General features: G+C 43.7%; 1 protein-coding gene across 1 annotated transcript in view; it reads right to left on the bottom strand.

The window, feature by feature from the left end:
• LOC145411911 (innexin inx2-like) overlaps nt 1-20,855 on the bottom strand; it is a 39,574-nt gene that overhangs the window by 217 nt on the left and 18,502 nt on the right. The window contains exons 2-4 of the mRNA XM_080281881.1: nt 12,303-12,544; nt 11,196-11,411; nt 7,735-7,913 (exon numbers count right to left, since the gene is read on the bottom strand). Of these exons, the coding sequence (XP_080138007.1) occupies nt 7,735-7,913; nt 11,196-11,411; nt 12,303-12,544 (637 nt within the window). The remainder of the gene's footprint in view (nt 1-7,734; nt 7,914-11,195; nt 11,412-12,302; nt 12,545-20,855) is intronic.

Genomic DNA, 20,855 nt, shown 5'->3' with positions numbered 1-20,855 from the left:
TCTCCCTATCAATCTGTCTATCCATCCATCCATCCGTCTGTTTGTCTGTCTGTCTATCATCTAGTCTTCTATGTCTGTCTGTCTGTCTGTCATCAAATCCTCTATGTCTGCCTGTTTGTTTGTTTTTATGTCTGTCTGTCTGTCATCCAGTACTCTATGTCTGTCTGCCTGTCAGTCTGGCTGCCTGTCTGTCATCCAGTACTCTATGTCTGTCTGCATGTCAGTCTGGCTGCCTGTCTGTCTGTCTGCCTGTCTGTCATCCAGTACTCTATGTCTGTCTGCCTGTCAGTCTGGCTGCCTGTCTGTCTGTCTGTCTGTCTGTCATCCAGTACTCTATGTCTGTCTGCCTGTCAGTCTGGCTGTCTGGCTGCCTGTCTGTCTGTCTGTCATCCAGTACTCTATGTCTGTCTGCCTGTCAATCTGGCTGTCTGGCTGCCTGTCTGTCTGTCTGTCTGTCATCCAGTCTTCTATGTCTGTCTGTCTGTTTGTATTTCATCCAGTCTTCTATGCCTATCTGTCTGTTTGTCTGTCATCCAGTCTTCTATGTCTGTCTGCCTGTCTGTCTGTGATCCAGTCCTCTGTGTCTGTCTGTCTGTCTGTCATCCGGTCCTCTATATCCATCCAACTCTGTGTACCTTTTTTGCAGTTTTTCTTACCCAGGAAAGTCTAGGTTAGGATTGTTTTCTCGGTATCACGTTAGGTTAGTGTGTTAGTTAGGTTGATCTGTTAGGTTAGGTTAAGTTAGAAAACAAAATAAAGGAAGAGAATGGAGTGGTGGTCATCCTGGGAAAATCTATCTATCTATTGCCAGACGCCGTAATGGGTGACCACAAACAAATCGCCTCCATGTCGCCCTGTCCCCTGCCATTTCATTGCCCTGCTCCCAGCTCACACCCCTCTCTCTCATATACCTCTCCACTCCATCCCGTCATCTCATCCTTGGCCTCCCCCTCTCTCTTCCCGCCCTCCACCTCACTCACATACACTCTCCTCGTCAGTCTCTCACTCTCCATCCTCTCCACATGGCCAAACATGGGAAAATTAAACTAAAAAAAGGGAGGAAACTAGAATACAGAGGGAAAAGCTGAGTCTGAGGCTAGAGATGGTATTCCCGTCAGGTAAGCAAGCTCCCTAACACCTCTTCCCTAGCGATTTATTCTTGGATATGGTAGGTTCATATCGTTTTGTGTGTTACCTATAGAGAGTATGGCGATATTGGAAGTAATGATGTAATATACATGAGGACGGTAACGTGTAATAATAAAAATAAATCGCTTAGGAAAAGGTGTTAGGGAGCTTCCTCAACCTACAACCTCTGTCTCTTCGACGCACTGCTGCATCTTTATCTCTTTTCTGTCGCTACTTCAATGGTCACTGCATCTCTGATCTGTCTGCTTGCATCCCGCCACCTCTATAATGGGCGCGTAGCACCCGTCTAGCAACAAACGCTCATCCCATTTCTGTCCAGCTCTCTAATGCAAGAGTTAACCGTTACTCCCAGTCCTTCATTTATGCAACAGGTCAACTCTGGAACTGTCTCCCTCTGTCTGTATTTCCTACTACCTATGATCCCCAGTCTTTCAAAAGCAGTGTGTCCAGGCGTCTCGAAATGAATGGATCTTGAATTTGGCTCTCTTTTGTATTGTTTTTTTTTTTTTCTTGGAAGGAAGGGTTTGTGGGCTCCTGGCCTTTGGTTCCTTCTTTCTTGCATAAAAAAAGCAGCAAGAATACGGGCCTAGGTTACTCAGTTGTGACTTGCTTTGTCATTATGTCATAAAAATAATAATGATGATAATAATAATAATAATAATAATAATAGTAGTAGTAGTAGCAATAGATAGTAGTAGTAGTAGTAGTAGTAATAGTAGTTGTAGTAGTAGTGATAATAATAATAATAATAATAATAATAGTAGTAGTAGAATAGTAGTAGTAGTAGTAGTACTAGTAGTAGTAGTGATAATAATAATAATAATGATAATAATAATAAATCCTTAGACGCAAGCCCTTCTATGTCTCACCCACTTGGTGAGCCTCAGCCCACTAGTCCACCAGGCGTCATTTGATTATGATTACCACCCAGCGTCGTAAATGCCTCCCTAGGATACAGAAAACATTTGGCTTGTCACTCAGGGTAGTCATTATTCTAACTCAGCCTACAATTATCTTTCCATCCTTAATGCTGAACTGTGTCGTGGGTTCAATACTAGAAGATAGCCGTGGAAAAGATGTAAAGTGTTGTCTTAGTCTGACACGGAGCTGTAGCAAGAGTTAATCACTGAAATTATAGTCACGAAGAAGTGCAATGGGAATTATTTAGAGCCGTATTATTGTCTTAATCCACGAGAAATATGTCGCAGAAGGACGAAAATCCCCACCAAGATGAAGTGAACTGCACCCTTTTTACTCTCACGGCCTAAAATTGCCATCTGTCTATCTATCTTTTGCCAGACGCCTAAATCCAGTAAAAAGTGGCCACAAACAAATCGCCTCCATGTCGCCCCGTCCCCAGCCACTTCACTGCCCTGCTCCCAGGTCACACCCCCCTCTCTCATATACCTCTCCACCCCATCCCTCCATCTCATCCTTTGGCCATCTCATCACCGTAAATGCCGAGCTGTAATTCGTAACACCAGAATATGAAGCTAGTCACGAAGAATGCCATAGAAAGGACCTAGAGCAGTAGTATTGCCTTATTCTAGTACAAAGCCACATGAAATAAGCTGCAAAAGGACGAAAATCTGGGCCAAGTTAAGGCAATATGGATGGTTAAATTGCGCTCCAGTTGACACTCACCTAGCTGTATTATGTGTTGCGGGGACGGCTCAGTCTGCTGGTGAGGGCGCGGGTGTAGCAGTGAGAGTAGGAAGTGAATAAACGATATAGACATTACTAACGCAGTGCCGTCCCCTCAACACGCAGGAAAAAATCACTGGGCGGCATGGAAGAGGTAAGTTATATACGAACCAGTCTATAAGTCCTATCTATCTATCTATCTATCTATCTATCTATCTATTTATAGCCCGACGCCCTAATCTCGCAAAGGGTGGCCGCAGACAAAACGCCTCCAAGTCCCTCTGTCAACCACCATTTGACTGCCCTTCCCCCAGCTCACTCCTCCCTCCCTCACATACCTCTCAACTCCATCCCTCCACTATATATAAGTTATGGGTTTTGACGAAATGTTATAGTGTTACTTTCATAGAGGAGGAAGAAAGAGGGTTACATGTTTTGTCTATGCCAGGCAGAGAACGGCAGACGCATTTGTAGCACTGAGGCAGATGATGGAGAGGCACAGGGAGAGGCAGAGGGGGTTTGCATCTGATATTCATTGACTTGGAGATGACCTACGACAGAGTGCCATGTCAGTAGGTCTGGAGGTGTACGAGGGAGAAGAGGGTGCTGCAGAGGTGTGTGGGGATGGTACAGCATGCATGAGGGGACGCGAACTCAGGTCTGACGCAGTATATTTATCTTTCTATTGCCAGACGCCTTAATCCCGTAAGGGGTGGCCACAAACAAATCGCCTCCATGTCGCCCTGTACCCCGCCATTTCATTGCCCTGCTCCCAGCACTCACCCTCCCCCCTCTCTCATTACCTCTCCACTCCATCCCTCCATGTCATCCTTGGCCTCCCCCTCCCTCTCCCCCCCTCCACCTCACTCACATACACTCTCCTCGTCGTCTCTCACTTTCCTTCCTCTCCACATGGCCAAACAACCTCAGTGTGTAGGACTGACAAATTTTTAGTTAGGTGGTTTACATCAAGAATCTGTAAGTCCAAACCTTATTAATCTGATTATGGGCGTGGTGGTTCGTGGGGTAATAGATCAGTCGCCCTCCTTGCTGATAACACCGGAAGAGAGGAAGTGGAGAGAAAATTACAGTCGTGGTGCGCATCTCTGACGTTGTTATTATCGTGCCCTGGCAACATACCATTCAAAAGTGCGTCTGATTTCGTGTATGAGGCGCATGTGATTCGTTTATAATATGTTCGTGCATAATAATAATCTATCTATCTATCTATTGCCAGACGCCTCAATCCCGTTCGGGGTGGCCACAAACAAATAGCCTCCACGTTGCCCCGTCCCCCACCATTTCACTGCCCCCCTCCCAACTCACACACCCCTCTCTCATATACCTCTCCACCCCATCCCTCCATCTCATCCTCAGCCTCCCCCTCCCTCTTCCCCCCTCCACCTCACTCACATACACTCTCTTCGTCAGTCTTTCACCCTCCATCCTCTCCACATGGCCAAACCACCTCAGTGTATTCTTCCTAACGCATCAACACCACAACGCTCCTTTATATCCTCATTTGTCAGCCTGTCTCTCCATGTGACTCCACAGGCTCCTCTTAAATAACTCATTTCCACTGCTCACTCTTGACTTGTGTCCTTCCAACAACGTCCAAGCTTCACTTCCATACGTTAGAGATGGTATCAAAATACTGTCATGTAGTAACTTTTTCACTTCCATGCTCACTTCCCTGCTTCTTATCACTGCTTTCAAGGAACCAGCAATATATTCGTGTATAATGATTCATGTATAATGTGATACGAAATCGGACGCACTTTTGAATGGTAGGTTGCCAGGGTACGATAATGACAACCTCAGAGTCGTGCGCCGCGACTATAGAAAGCATAGAGAATGGCTATGAAGGAAAGAGGAATGAAGAGCAGTAGGAAGAAAATGGAATACCTCAGGTGCAACGTGGTTCAAAATTCAGAGATTACAGAGACTGAAGAGAGTGAAATTTAAATATCTAGGATCGATGATGGTGAAAATAACCCAGAGTGAAGGTGGGATGGAGGAATTGGAGGAAGGTATGGGGAGTGCTGTGTTGTAGAAGAATCAGCATGAGGCCCAAGGCAAGGTGTATAAAATGGTAGTGAGACAGGCTTTGACGTATGAGGCTGAGACGCGGGCAGTGCTTCCTAACACAGTACGCGTTTGTAACTCTGGATGGAGAGGTTTGTGCTGCGGTGTTCACCTGTTAAAGTCGAAGGTTAATTTGGTTATGAGCCATCATGACATCAGTTTCGTACTTCGTAGTTTCTCACGATTCGTCTACTCGTAATTTGTTGTCTGTTATACCCTTGTTATCGTTAGTTGCTGTATAGAGCTTAATATTCGTTGTTGTCGCTGTTAGATGTTTATTAAGTTTGAAATGCTGACCACATCAACTGCACAACCAGGCTGTAATACACGTAGGATCATTATATACAGTTGCATCTCTTAGGTGAACAGTTCAATTTCTCTCTCTGCTTCAAGACTTGTTTTAGTCTTTCTCTTTCCCCATCCTCTCATCATTATGATAACAAAAACTAGAACATCGTAAAACTGTCCAAGGAAAATTTTGAAAAAGAAAAACTTGCCACAGCCATTGCCTACCAGAAGCCAAGCTATAAAGGGACCTTGAGGTCAAGGTCACTGATCTTGTGTATGTCACCTTAGGTCATCACAGTCTATAAGTCCACCAAGTTTGGTGGCTCTGGCTTTAATCCTTCATAGAAAATTAGGTGACATTCGGAATATCAGGAAAAGTGCCAATAATTGACCCCAGGCGATTTTAGAGAATAATCAAACAATTGGAATCATTCTCCTTTCTGTACTGTGTCTGCTATGTTGTAGTAAAATTTCAGCATCCCAGCTTAAGCGGTTCTTGAGATAGCGTGGCTGACTCAATTTTCTGTGCCCCAAATAATATCCGGAGATCCGGCTGACAGATTGCCACCATGCTGGCCAAAAGAAGCGACACCTGTCCAACTATGTTGACCAAGTTCGAAGGCTCTAGACTAAATAGCCTTGAAATGTCGCAGTTTTCAAGTAAGTGATAATAATAATACGGTAATAACGATAATAATAATAATAATAATAATAATAATTATTATTATTATTGCTGTTGTTGTTGTTGTTACCAGTATTGACAAAAACAAGAAAACTTCCTACAGGGATGTGTGAAGCTTTAACCCGCCCCGTCCCGTCGACATATGGGTACATTGCAACGATTTGCATTTGCCAGTCTCGGCGACGTACTGGTACGTAGTGCAATTGCAAGGTCCCTAATTTGCACAATTTTCAATTTTCGCACGTGATTTTTCATATGTATACTCGGGACACCTCCCTCTATTCCTCTACAAGATGCCAAACAGGGACAATGCCTTACACCGCATAACCTCCCCCCTCCCCCCCTCACGCCATTGTCTCGGCAATTCACCTGTTACCAGTGACCTGGCCAATAAAGACATTCAGGGCCAGAGTGATTCCCCAATCAATGACAATGTGGAGGACAAAGTTTACATAGCATTAGAGGAAGAAACAGTCAGAAATGATGATCAGGTAATGTGGGAAAAAAAGGTCATGAATGGTGATTAGTTAGTGAGCGAAACAATGCTTATAATGCCTATATTACTGCTTGAAAACCAATACACTCTCATACTACGTATAAATTCGTACCAAGTAAATAAATAAATACTGTTTATGAGTGGATAAAAAAGTTACCCTCCCATAGAACTCATTTTCTTTGGTGCCAGCATGTTAGAAAACCCAGTCAGGTAAGGAGGAACTCCTACCTGGATTGAGTATTTTAAACCTCAGGTGAGCGATTTCTCTATGAATTTTCGATGTTTCTCACCAAAAGCGGAGGTTTTAGCCAAAAAAAAAAAAAATCGAAAATACCTCGGGACTGGGGGATGTCGGAGGTGCGGAAAACCTCGGGACGTGACAGGTTAATAACAATAGTGGAGATTAGAATATTGAGATGGATGTGTGGAGTAACGAAGTTGTATAGGATTAGGAATGGGAGAAGCAGAGGGACAGTAAAGGTGTATGAGGTATCCAGGAGGGTGCAGGGAAAGACTACATTGGTGTGGGGGTGTGATGAGGAGGAGTGAAGATTGTGTGGCAATGAGAGGAATGGAAACAGTGGTACGAGGAAGGAGGAGTAGGGGAAGGCCGAGGAGTAGGTGGATGGAAGTATGTGAACGAAGATCTGAGAGAGAAGGAGCTGATGGGGGAAGAGGCGCAGGACCGAGCTGTATGGCGAAGATTGGTCAGACACACCAAGCCATAGAAATGTGGGAAAAGATGGAAGACAGGGGGAGAAAGAAGGAGATATTTTCCTGCGTGGCAGGGTATTCTTGTGTTAATTTTGTCACAACTCAGCAGTCAGGACGGAGAGATGGCTGAGGAAGAATTACCGCCCTGCCTTAACCAGCCACGAGTAATTGACAGGCATAAAACTAAGGATGAAAGTGTGTGTGTGTGTGTGTGTGTGTGTGTGTGTGTGTGTGTGTGTGTGTGTGTGTGTGTGTGTGTGTGTGTGTGTGTGTGTGTGTGTATGTGTGTGTGTGTGTGTGTGTGTGTGTATGTGTGTGTGTGTGTGTGTGTGTGTGTGTGTGTGTGTGTGTGTGTGTGTGTGTGTGTGTGTGTGTGTCAGGGGGGAAAGGCACAGAGTTAAGGCCGCTCCCTAAGGCACAGCGGTCCCCTGCGTTCAACACACCTTTACATGGCACCAACTTCGGCACCGATATCCACCGTCCATACTAAATACGAGCTATGGCTGTTACATTCATTTCAGGTGCATTGGTATTAGTGGGTGTGTTTTTACCGTATGTCGACGGGTCTGGTGGTAGATCAGCAAGGCATGTTTTATCGAAATTCATCAAACTGTACCGGGGGGATCGAAGTCGCGTCCTTTCAGACAACAGACGACCTCCTACGCGTGTGACGTACCCAGCAGGCAGAGGATGAGCCAGTCCCCCACGTAGCACCGGCGGCAGATCTGCTCCACCTGTTCCTTAGCGGCCAGACGGGAGTAGTAACGAAGAAGTGCGTGGCGGAGCATGGGGGCCACCAGGGTGATGAGGCGATAGCACAGCCACAGCCCCGTCACCACACACAGCACCAGCAACCTGGGGGGGGGGGGAGTAGATTAAGTCGGGTTGGGCGATGTTAAGGATACGTAAAATCAGGGTAGGTACAACAGCTGTAGTATTTTCATCTAACTTGGTCTAGATTTTCGTCTTTTTGCCACATAGTTCTGGCAGCTGAGTGGCAGAAAGCATTACTACGGCTCCCCTCAGGTTAACGATACTGTCTGTCTATCTGTCTATCTATCTATCTACCTATCTATCTATCTATCTACCTATCTATCTGTCTACCTATCTATCCATCTATCTACCTACCTATCTATCTATCTATCTGTCCGTCTATCTATCTATCTATCTATCTACAAATTTCTTCATCCCTTAAGAAGTGGCCACAAACAAATCGCCTCCACGTCGGTCTGTCCTCTACCCTTTGGCACCCCATCCCCCAACTCACACACCTCTCACTCATATTTCTCTCCATTTCATCAGCCCTCCATCTCATTCTTGACCTCCCCCTCCTCTCCCCCTCCACCTCACTCACATACACTCTTCCAGTCAGTCTCTCATTCTCCATCCTCTCCACATGGCCAAACCATCTCAAAATACTCTCCTAACACTTTCAGTCACATCCACATCAACACTGAAAATTATTATTATTATTATTATTATTATTATTATTATTGTTGTTGTTGTTTTTGTTATTCTCATTATTATTATTTTTATTATTATTATTCCTTACGTCAGAAAGACCGTGGCTTTAGTGGCTTGTGTCAGATGTTAGAAGGACAGTGGCTCTAATAGCTTATGTCTGAGCATTTGACTGTGTTGCTAATGTTAGAAGTGTAGTGTAGTGTAGTGTAGTGTAGTGTGGTGTGGTGTAGTGTAGTGTAGTGTAGTGTAGTGTAGTGTAGTGTAGTGTGGTGTAGTGTAGTGTAGTGTGGTGTGGTGTGGTGTAGTGTAGTGTAGTGTAGTGTAGTGTAGTGTGGTGTAGTGTGGTGTAGTGTAGTGTAGTGTAGTGTAGTGTGGTGTGGTGTAGTGTAGTGTAGTGTAGTGTGGTGTAGTGTAGTATAGTGTAGTGTAGTGTAGTGTGGTGTAGTGTAGTGTAGTGTAGTGTAGTGCAGTGTAGTGTAGTGTAGTGTAGTGTAGCGTGGTGTGGTGTGGTGTGGTGTGGTGTAGTGTGGTGTGGTGTTGCGTACAGTAGTGCAGTGTGGTGTGGTGTGGTGTGATGTAGTGTGGTGTGGTGTGGTGTGGTGTGGTGTGGTGTGGTGTGGTGTAGTGTAGTGTGGTGTAGTGTAGTGTAGTGTAGTGTGGTGTGGTGTAGTGTAGTGTAGTGTAGTGTAGTGTAGTGTAGTGTGGTGTGGTGTGGTGTGGTGTGGTGTGGTGTAGTGTAGTGTGGTGTGGTGTAGTGTAGTGTAGTGTGGTGTGGTGTGGTGTGGTGTAGTGTAGTGTAGTGTAGTGTAGTGTAGTGTAGTGTGGTGTAGTGTAGTGTGGTGTGGTGTGGTGTAGTGTAGTGTAGTGTAGTGTGGTGTGGTGTAGTGTAGTGTAGTGTAGTGTAGTGTAGTGTAGTGTGGTGTGGTGTGGTGTGGTGTGGTGTGGTGTGGTGTAGTGTAGTGTAGTGTAGTGTGGTGTGGTGTGGTGTGGTGTAGTGTAGTGTAGTGTAGTGTAGTGTAGTGTGGTGTGGTGTGGTGTAGTGTGGTGTGGTGTGGCGTAGTGTGGTGTAGTGCAATGTAGTGTAGTGTAGTGTAGTGTAGTGTAGCGTGGTGTGGTGTGGTGTGGTGTGGTGTGATGTGGTGTAGTGTGGTGTGGTGTTGTGTACAGTAGTGTAGTGTGGTGTGGTGTGATGTGATGTAGTGTGGTGTAGTGTGGTGTGGTGTAGTGTTGTGTGGTGTTGTGTACAGTAGTGTAGTGTGGTGTGGTGTGGTGTGGTGTGGTGTGGTGTAGTGTGGTGTGGTGTGGTGTGGTGTTGTGTACAGTAGTGTAGTGTAGTGTGGTGTGGTGTGGTGTAGTGTAGTGTAGTGTGGTGTGGTGTGGTGTGGTGTGGTGTGGTGTGATGTGGTGTTGTGTAGTGTGGTGTGGTGTTGTGTACAGTAGTGTAGTGTGGTGTGGTGTGGTGTGGTGTGGTACAGTAGTGTAGTGTGGTGTGGTTTGGTGTAGTGTAGTGTGGTGTGGTGTGGTGTGGTGTGGTGTTGTGTGGTGTGGTGTGGTGTCCCTAACCAGAACCAGAGGAAGGCTATATCTTCTCATTGAGTATGTTCAGCGGCAGTGTAGTGTAGTGTAATGTAGTGTGGTGTAGTGTGGTGTGGTGTGGAGTAGTGTAGTGTAATGTATGGTCCGTCTATTTTATGAAGATCGTTTGGGCGTTGTCCCTCTTGGGGAGTCCCCGTCCCACAGTGGTGCCATACTTTGTACTGGCAACTTAATCGGATTAGAAACACGGCGCTAATGACAACGCTCCCTCCCAGCACACCACTCTCTCTCCTCTCTCTCTCTCTCTCTCTCTCTCTCTCTCTCTCTGCATATAGAAATTGCATTTTCTATAGATTTATTTCTGTAAAAAGTCTATACACTTTTATGAATTTTTAGAGTTTGACGAAAAGCCTCCAGACTGACTGTCTGTCAGTCTTGTTGCGCTCTTGTTCATTCCCTTTCTCCATGACCTTTCCCCCTACTCTCTGTTTCTGTCTGTCTGTCTGTCTCTGTCTGTCTCTGTCTCTGTCTCTGTCTCTGTCTCTCTCTCTCTCTCTCTCTCTCTCTCTCTCTCTCTCTAACATTATTTTTTATTATGACTGATTTTCTCCTTAAGTGTGAGGTTTATTTGTGGTTTATAATTTCGATTTATTTTCCACACCACCTTTGAGGTCCTCTGTTTGCCTTTTCTTCTAAAAAATACTTATTTACGTTGTAAATAAGTTCTTTCTCTCTATTGTGGAGCACACGAGTAGCAGGAGTAAGAGTATCCATCTCAAGTGGCGGCCAGAGTGGAAATGACCTGTATTAACACACTTTACCCTTACAAGCGTGGCAACGTTGGAAAGCAACGTTGCCAAGTGTTGTGGTATTTATAAAAAGTAATTGTTATTAAAAGAAAAAAAAAAGAGACATTTATAACACTATATAGCCTTATTAAAGAATTAAATATATATATATATATATATATACTGTAAAAACTTCATTTAGAAGTAGTAAATAGCTGACATGAGACAAGGAAGTGTACACGCTTGGCAGAGAGGCGGCCTAGGAAATTCCCAAGAGGGACAACGCCCAAACGCTCTTCATAAAATAGACGGACCATAATGTGGTGTGGTGTGGTGTGGTGTCACTAACCAGAACCAGAGGAAGGCGTAGATCTTCTCATTGAGTATGTTGAGGGGCAGGACACAGAGGGCGTCGTGCCTGATGATGCTGCCAGAGGGACCGAACTTGTGGAAAGCGCACTTGGCCACCTTGGGGAACACCTCGTCCTTGGGGTCGTGCGGGTCCTGCTCCCTCACGTAGTTCAGCACCCGTACCCCGTAGTCCAGGAACCCCGAGCCCAGGAACCTGTGAAAGTATTATTATTATTATTATTATTATTATTATTATTATTATTATGTGGTAGGTGGGGGCGCTCACCATCCACTCACTCGATGTAGTGCAGCTCTCGGGTGTCTGCCCTTTCCTCTCCATCCTTCTTTCCTTCCATTCTCTTCTGTCTTTCCTTCATTCTTTCCTTGTCCTTCTGCCTACAGGTGACTTTACACTCCCTCTTCTGTCTTTCTTTCCTTCATTCTTTCCTCGTCCTTCTGCCTAAGGGTGACTTTACACTCCCTCTTCTGTCTTTCTTTCCTTCATTCTTTCCTCGTCCTTCTGCCTAAGGGTGACTTTACACTCCCTCTTCTGTCTTTCTTTCCTTCATTCTTTCCTCTTCCTTCTGCCTGTGGGTGACTCTACATTGAGTGACAAGTCAAATGGTTTCCTGTGCACCAGGAAACCATTTACTATGCTGGGTGGTAACCATATAACCAAATTTTGGCGCCTGGTGGTTTAGTGGGTAATTATTGCGCTCCAATCGGATTGAGCCGGTGAAGGTTTATATCCAAGGGATGGTTGGGGTTTATTGCTCACGTAATGCCACTTAGGGATGAGTGAGGCTGATCACTCTCATCTTAAATGTCAGGACCAACTGCCTAGCCCCGGGCTCCTACGCTCCTCATGGGGCAATGTAGGATTGGATGATGGATGGATTATTATTATTATTATTATTATCATTATTATTATTATTATTATTATTATTATTATTATTATTACTGTCGAGAAAGGGAGAAAACTTTAGCGCTCACTACCCCCCCCCCTCTCTCTCTCTCTCTCTCTCTCTCTCTCTCTCTCTTGTTCGCTCGTGCTCGAGCGCTGTGTGTGTGTGTGTGTGTGTGTGTGTGTGCTTGTTGCTCTTACTTGTCAGTGAAGTAAATCTGCCCCACAACATTGGCAAAGTTGAGTATTTCGCAGGTAAAGAACTGGTAGGCGTAGAGGTTGTGGTGGTGGAAGTAGCGGCCGAAGTACTCGATGGCGACGGAGAGGCGCTGACGGCGGAGATTGGGATCCAGGAGAGGCAGGTGCAGCTCCCCGATCAGCGTCCGCACCCGCCCCGCCTCGAAGCGCGTCCACAGGTAGCGAGGAAGGTAGAAGAGCCAGGCCTGAGGGGAGAAACATGAATCCTACACTCTGTTCACTGTGTCCTGGCAAATATACCTCTTTCTCAGTTCAGTAGGGACACGTGGAGCTCCCCGATGAGGACGCGCACTCGCCCTACCTCGACAGCGTCCATAGGTAGCGAAGAGGGGAAAAAAATGAAAACTAGAGTCTGTTTAATATTTCCTGGTGAATGTATCTCATCACTCATGTAGCAAGGGCTTGTGGTGGTGGTGGTAGTAGTAGTAGTAGTAGTAGTAGTATTACAGACGTAGTAGTAGTAGTAGTAACAGTAATAGTAATCAGTCAAGTCAGCTCGCTTTATTTCTTACTATGTGATATATAATAAATTTAAACCATTGCTACACACATATATAATTAAAAGAAATATTTCTGTACAAATAAAGTTCATTACCTATTTTCCTACAGTAATTTCTGTATTATATAAATTGGTAGTTGATATCACAAATTACTTAATGCAATTGTAGTGAGGTGGAGAGGGAGAGAGAGGGGGAGGCCAAGGATGAGACGGAGGGACGGAGTGGAGAGGTATATGAGAGAGATGGTATGAGCTGGGAGCAGGGCAGTGAAATGGCGGGGGACAGGGGGACATGGAGGGGATTTGTTTGTGGCCACCTCTTACAGGATTAAGGCGTCTGGCAATAGATAGACAGATAGATAGTTTATATAATCTATATCCCTCTAAAATGTTCATGGTTCTGAGCTCGGTTTGACCGTGTACTACAATATCTGATGAATTATTTAATCATCATCATCAATATCCGGACCTCCTTTCCCACCCTAGGGAGGGTGAGGAGTAGCAATGTCCAGACAACCCAAATTTGCTCACTCCAATAGGCCACGCTTTCACTCACTCGTCATTCAAGCCCCCGGAATCCTGGCTCTATCGGATACGACAAAAACATTCACCACGTTCTGTAGCTTCACATAAACGTATCCGATAGAGTCAGTCTAATATATCTATGTTATATGGTCCTCTATATAATGTCAGTAAACGTGGAGCATTGTGATCAAAGGATAAACTAACCTAAAAACAATATTATTTTTCCTATTAACTGCTTTAAAATACGTAGCCTGAATAAATGCTACCTTGTGTCTTAGTAAAAGTAACCCTGCCGCCTTTGTCACACTGGTAGCTTACAGTTCTGAGTAAGTAATATATATATTTTTTTAGGACTGGCATCCGCACTCTCAAATGTTTGGAAATAATAATAATAATAATAATAATAATAATAATTATTATTATTATTATTATTATTATTAATAATAATTATTATTATTATTATAATAACATATCTTTCATGTCCCAAAGAGATAGTCCATAGTCAGGCACACAGTACACTTCAAACAAATACAGAATTGTCTGTAAATTAAGGTTTTACATTTTCTAGTTACGGCGTTAAATTTAGCAAAAAAAGAATTTAGTCTAAACTCAATGGCATGCTAGTCTGCAAAGTTATCTTGAAATATCTATCTGTCTATCTATTGTCAGACGCCTTAATCCCGTAAGGGGTGGCCACAAACAAATCGCCTCCATGTCGCCGTCCCCCGCCATTTCACTGCCCTGCTTCCAGCTCACACCCCCCTCTCTCATATACCTCTCCACTCCATCCCTCCACATCATCCTTGGCCTCCCTCTCCCTCTCCCCCTTCCACCTCACTCACATACACTCTCCTCGTCAGTCTCTCACTCTCCGTCCTCTACACATGGCCAAACCACCTTAATGTGTTTCTCCTAACGGTTCCTATCACTTGAATTACATGGCCTAGACACTTATTTCTTTCACTACCTAATATTGATTCAAATAATGGATGCCTTGTGTCTGTTTCTTATTAGATTCGAATATCATATTTTTTTTTTATCATCAGGTTCAAATCATTCATTTTTGATTTTTAAAAAAGTTGCGGATTTAAAGTGTGTTCTTCAGTATCGGCTAATAATGCAAGTACATCTGCATATGATATGTAAATGAGGAAGTGAAGGAGCGTTGTGGTGTGGATGTGGATGTGATAGGAAGCGTTAGGAGTAACACACTGAGGTGGTTTGGTTATGTGAAGAGGATGGAGAGAGAGACTGACGAGGAGAGTGTATGTGAGTGAGGTGGAGGCCAAGGATGAGATGGAGTGGAGAGGTATGAGAGAGGGGGGGGTGAGCTGGGAGGAGGGCAGTGAAATGGCGGGGGACAGGGCGACATGGAGGCGATTTGTTCGTGGCCACCTCTTACGGGATTAAGGCGTCTGGCAACAGATAAATAGACAGATAGATAGATCTTTATATGTACATACATTTGCTCTGTGTACGTCAAGGCAGCAGTCTATATTAGTACTTGTTATGGTTCTTCTGCTGTCATCTATATACAAATTAGAAAGTAAAGGAGAGTGAACTCCCAGCCTCGCTCCCTTATTTGGTAGTAGTAGTACTAGCAACAGCAGCAGTAATGGTAATAGTAGTAGTAGTAGTAGCAGTAGTGGTAATAGTAGCAGGAGTAGTAGTAGCAGTAACAGCAGTAGTAGTATAGTCATTTCAGGAAAAATGAGGGAGAGAATTTTACAAAGCCTTTGCCAAAATCGGAACACGAGTGACCGTGTGAAGGATTAAGAGGTCCCCTCGGGATTCTGGACCTTCCTCCTTCCCTCTTTCGTTTTCTTTCCTCTACACACACACACACACACACACACACACACACACACACACACACACGACGCTTAAATAATAAAACAATGTGTAGCCTCTGTTTATCTATCAGTGCCCAGATATCGGTCCACATGAGGGGGTAGGGTTTTTTTTCAAGAATACTCCCCCAGTATCCATAATTGACGTAAAAGGCGACTAAAAGGGTTGGCGGAGGGTTAGTGCCCCTCCCCGGAAAACAACTAACTAAAAAAACAAACAAGAAGCCTCGGACAAGGACTGACCAAACGATGACGACCCAGGACCGGACAAAGAACTTCGTAATGGGTACATGGAATGTAAGAGGAGCAAATGATGAGGTGAAAGAGAGAGATTGTCCAGGTGCTTGAGGGTGCGAAACTGGATGTATGTGGAATAACTGAAACAAAATGGAGAAGAGAAAGTGTGAGAGAATGGAAGTATGGATGGGGTATATGTGCAGGAGTATGTGAGAATGAGAGGGCAAAGGAAGGAGTATGTACAGTTGTGAGTAAAAGATGGAAGAAGAGCATAAGACAGTATGGATCAGTTGGGTCAAGGATTGTGTGGGTAAAGTTGAAAGTTGGAATACAAATGTGGGCGATTGTGTGCGTGTATGCGCCAATGCAAGATCGTGCTAGAAGAGTGAGAGAAGAGTTCTGGACAAATGTAGAAGTGTGCATGGAAAAGTTTGGAAGGAATGAGAGAGTGTTTTTGATCGGTGATATGAATGGTAAAGTTGGGAATGTGAAGGTGGATGGAATAGTTGGTGAGTGGGGTGTGCCTGCTGAGATAGATGAGAATGGGAGTGAGTTAGTGGACATTTGTGCTGGGAGGGGGTTGGTGATAGCCAATACCCTCTTCAGGCATAAAATGATCCACAGGTATACATGGCGAGTGATGAGAAGGGTGGGTGGTGAACTGAATGAAAGGAAGGCAATGATTGATTACATGTGTGTGGATGAAAGGATGCAAAGATGTGTAATGGATGCAAGAGCTTATAGAGGTTGGGGGAGTGGACTTTCTGACCACTACTTGGTGGTGGCCAGAATTAGGATTCAAGTAAGATGGAGGAATAGAAGAAGGGAAAGACGAGAGGAAGGAGTAGTTGCAAGGAGAGTGGAAAGGTTACAAGAGGGTGAGAAAAAGGCAGAGTATAAGAGAGAAGTGGAGGAACGATTGGGCAAATATGAATTGGAGCAGATGGGAGACGTGGAAGGTGTGTGTAGGATATTTACAGAAGAAATATGTGCAGCATGTGATGTGGTGTGTGGAAGGAAGAGAAGACGGAGGGGGGTGCAAGGAACAGCGTGGTGGAATGAAGATGTGAGACAGGCTGTGGCACAAAAGAAGAAAGCATACAATGAATGGATGAGAAATAGGGGCGTGGAAGAAGTTGAGAGGCGGAAGAGAGAGTTATATGTAGAAAGAAAGAGAGAGGTGAAAAGATTAGTAAGAGAGAGTAGGAAGAGAGTGGATGAGGAATTTGGAAGGAATTTGAGTGTAAAATGGAGGGACTGTAAGAAAATGTTCTGGAAAGAGGTGAAAAGAGTAAGACAGGGTGAAGTGAAGTTAGCAGGGGAGTAAAAGATAAAAATGGTAGATTACTAGTGGAGAAGGGAGAAAAAGTGAACAGATGGAGAGAACACTTTAAGGAATTGCTGAACATAGAGGATGGAAGTAATGCGAGTATAAGTGGCTGGGGAATGACTGGGAGAAGGAGGGAGGTGAGAAGACAGGAAGAAATCAGTATGATAGAAGTTGTGGAAGCAATGAAGAAAGTTTAATCGGGGAAAGCCCAAGGAATTGATGGAGTGTGTGGTGAAATGCTGAAGCATGGGGGAGAGATAGTAGTAGAATGGATGTGGAAGATGTGCAGATTGGCCTGGGAGGAAGGTAGAGTCCCGGAGGATTGGAAGTCAGGCATAATTATTCCCTTGTACAAAGGAAAAGGGGAAAAAGAAGTGTGTGGTAATCATAGGGGCATTTGTCTTCTTAGTATAATAGGAAAAGTGTATGGTAGGATACTTATTGACAGAGTTAGAGAAAGAACAAAGAAATTAGTTGGAGAAGAACAGGGAGGCTTTAGGAAGGGAAGAGGTTGTGTAGATCAGATATTCATTCTTAGATCTTTAGAGGAAAAGTTTCTAGAGAAGGGAAAGAAGTTGTATGCGGCTTTCATGGATTTGGAGAAAGCATAGGACAGGGTGGATAGACAAGGATTGTGGAAAGTGTTAAGAATATATGGAGTAGATGGGAAGTTGTTGAATGCTGTGAAGAGTATGTACGATGGTGCGAAGGCTGCAGTGCGTGTGGATGGTGAACTAAGTGAATTTTTCTCTTTGAAAGTTGGGTTGAAACAGGGATGTGTCATGTCTCCATGGTTGTTCAATCTGTACATGGATGGGGTAATAAAAGAGGTACAAGGTAGGGTAGTGGATGTTGGAGTGGCCCTGGTGAGAGAGGATAGTGTTTGGAAACTCCCTGTACTGTTGTTTGCAGATGATACTGTGTTGTTGAGTGAAGATGAAGGGGAGCTGCAAGGCTTGGTGGATGAGTTTGGGAGAGTGTGTAAGAAACGGAATCTAAAGGTGAATGTAGGGAAGAGTAAAGTGATGGTCTTTGAGAGAGGTGAAGCCAGTGAATGTACGCGAGGTTGGATGGTGAGGAAATGGGGTGCTTTGTGGGTGGAAGACAATTGACAATCGTCATGGTCGAGCCTGCCACAGACGTCGTAGGACACGCATGTCATGAATCATATGCTGCATTTGTTTGTATGCACTTGTGATAGGATTAATGCCATTCCTACTTACAAAACCACTTACACTCTCCAATGAATACACACAACAAGAGCTTATTCATTTGTATGAATCATACAAAAAGGTAAAAATATTCTAATCTGGCAAGTCTAGCAACTAGTCAGCTCATTCATCCCTTATAATTTAATGTTTTCTATGTTAATTCTTTAGAAATGAGTAGATTTGTATCTCTTAATATATGGTTTCAATGAGGAAAGTCATATTTTCCTCCTCTGAGACGATTTACTAACTTAAATTTATTAATGCCTAAATTCGCCTTCAGTCAACGATTTCGACAAACCGTCCCAAAACCAGGAACGGTCAACAGTCATTTTTTGCCTGCTCGTGAGAGAGGTCGGAAGGCTGGACTGAAGTCGAGAGGACGCACGCTGAGAATCAGGATCGTACTGTTGTGTTCCCCTGTGCATTAATAGGGGTGGCCATCAATTTCCTCAGATTATGAATGATGAAATTACAAAATAAACAATTTGGATAATATAGTGTCATACAGTATGTATATATTTCTCAAAGTGGCTGATCAATCCAGAATAGAATATATTCTCTATAATAAGTATATATAGAAAACTATATATATATATATATATATATATATATATATATATATATATATATATATATATATATATATATATATGTGTGTGTGCTTTTCACTTTCACTCACAAAGTACACACTGCTTCCTACCCAGATGACTTAACACTCCCACACACACTTCATGACTGGTGTACTACAAAAAGACTCAGAATGGCCTCTTTTATGGTAGAACACAGTCATAACTCACACCTCACTATCAACAACATCCCTCTTGTCCCACATGCACACAAAATCATTGGTGAAATGAAAGCACAGTAACAGAAGAATTTGGTAATATCTTGCAGTATAGAGCAGTCAGTTAGAAGCTGATCTGTAAAAATATTTATCTAAGACAGCCTTTCTGAAATTATCTTGATGTCCTCAAATGTGAATATTACAAAATCTTGGGTGCCGCAATATTAGTAAACAAAAGCAGAGTCTATCTTGTCCCTGGGACTGTACCTACAATGCGCATGCGCCACTTGGATATTTGGGATGTTACGAGCGTCGTACCGATTTTTTATTTATATTGGCTAGTAATCGACTTGAAGAGGGCAATTACAAAGTATTTCGTTCCAGCCAATAGTGAGTAATGTAACTCCACCTCTTTCAGTACAATAAAAGACTACTAATGCAAAATAAATGAGGATCTTGGAGTTCATTTGATGCTAATCTAGCTGGATAAATATTTTTTACGTATTACTATGAAAATAATAAGTAGTTTCCCTTCATTTCTTCTCAATTATTTGAGAAAAAAAAAATTCCTCTACACATTACAAACATTAATTTGAATCATAAGTCCACACAAAGATATATTATTAATGATTCATGAGAGTGCGACTATTCACTGTCAGTGGCAGGCTCGACCACTTCAATGGCGGCCCCAAAGCACCCCATTGGAAAATGTGAGTACGTTTAAGTACTTGGGTAGTGTGATGAGTAAGGATGGAGGTTTGGAGAGTGAAGTGCTTGAAAGGGTACAGCAGGGAAGAAAGGTTGCTGGTTCCTTGAAAGCAGTGATAAGAAACAGGGAAGTGAGCATGGAAGTGAAAAAGTTACTACATGACAGTATTGTGATACCAACTCTAACGTATGGAAGTGAAGCTTGGACGTTGTTGGAAGGACACAAGTCAAGAGTGAGAGCAGTGGAAATGAGTTATTTAAGAGGAGCCTGTGGAGTCACATGGAGAGACAGGCTGACGAATGAGGATATAAAGGAGCGTTGTGGTGTGGATGTGGATGTGATAGGAAGCGTTATGAGGAACACACTGAGGTGGTTTGGCCATGTGGATAGGATGGAGTGTGAAAGACTGACGAAGAGAGTGTATGTGAGTGAGGTGGAGGGAGGAAGAGGGAGGGGGAGGCCAAGGATGAGATGGAGGGATGGGGTGGAGAGGTATATGAGAGAGGGGGGTGTGAGTTGGGAGCAGGGGAGTGAAATGGCGGGGGACAGGGCGACTTGGAGGCTATTTGTTTGTGGCCACCCCAAACGGGATTGAGGCGTCTGGCAATAGATAGATAGATGAGGAGGGATGGAGGATGGGAGTGGCCCGGGTCGGAATGTGGGGAGGGTTAGGGTAAGGAAGCCAATGAAATAGCCATGAAAGGTGAAGAAGAAAAATTATTTTATTTTATTTTATTTTATTGTTTTATTACTATTCTTTATGAAAAAAAATGTTATGAAAAAACATAAACTGATTTACAATAGTTTTACTGATCGAAGGATCAACAGTAGCATTTCCTTAATCAATATTCATTATACTCTAAAATTTTGTATCGAAAATACAATCTCTCTCTCTCTCTCTCTCTCTATCTATCTATTTATCTATCTATCTATCACTCGATATTCATGTCTCCCTCATCTAAACCTTCTTCTTCACTGGTGGAATCATTCGCCACGATAATGACGAATTCTTCGACCATGTGATTGCGCACAATGTCATTTCTGATATATTGCTGTTCTAGCTTTCTCGTATGCTCCATACATTTTTGCCAGTTTTCTGGTGTCACTTTCCTCACTGCATTTCTTGTGATTTCCTCCACCACACGCATTGTCTGATTATTACTGGAATTCTTTTTTCTTACTTCATCTTTCACTTGAGCCCATATAAGTTCTATTGGATTTAATTTGCAGTGGTAGGGCGGAAGTCGTAAAACCTCATGTCCTTGGTCTTTTGCGATAGTGTCTATTTCATACTCTTGCCTGTCTTTGTTTCTTTCCACCAGATCTAGCAGCCCTAGCTTGGAGTGTTGTG

Source organism: Coenobita brevimanus, chromosome 91 (genome assembly GCF_032717465.1).
Source record: "Coenobita brevimanus isolate Jiangsu-jjx chromosome 91, ASM3271746v2, whole genome shotgun sequence".
Classification (NCBI taxonomy): domain Eukaryota; kingdom Metazoa; phylum Arthropoda; class Malacostraca; order Decapoda; family Coenobitidae; genus Coenobita; species Coenobita brevimanus.
Note: the sequence above shows the minus strand (reverse complement) of the source record. Positions and strands in the feature narration are given on the sequence as shown.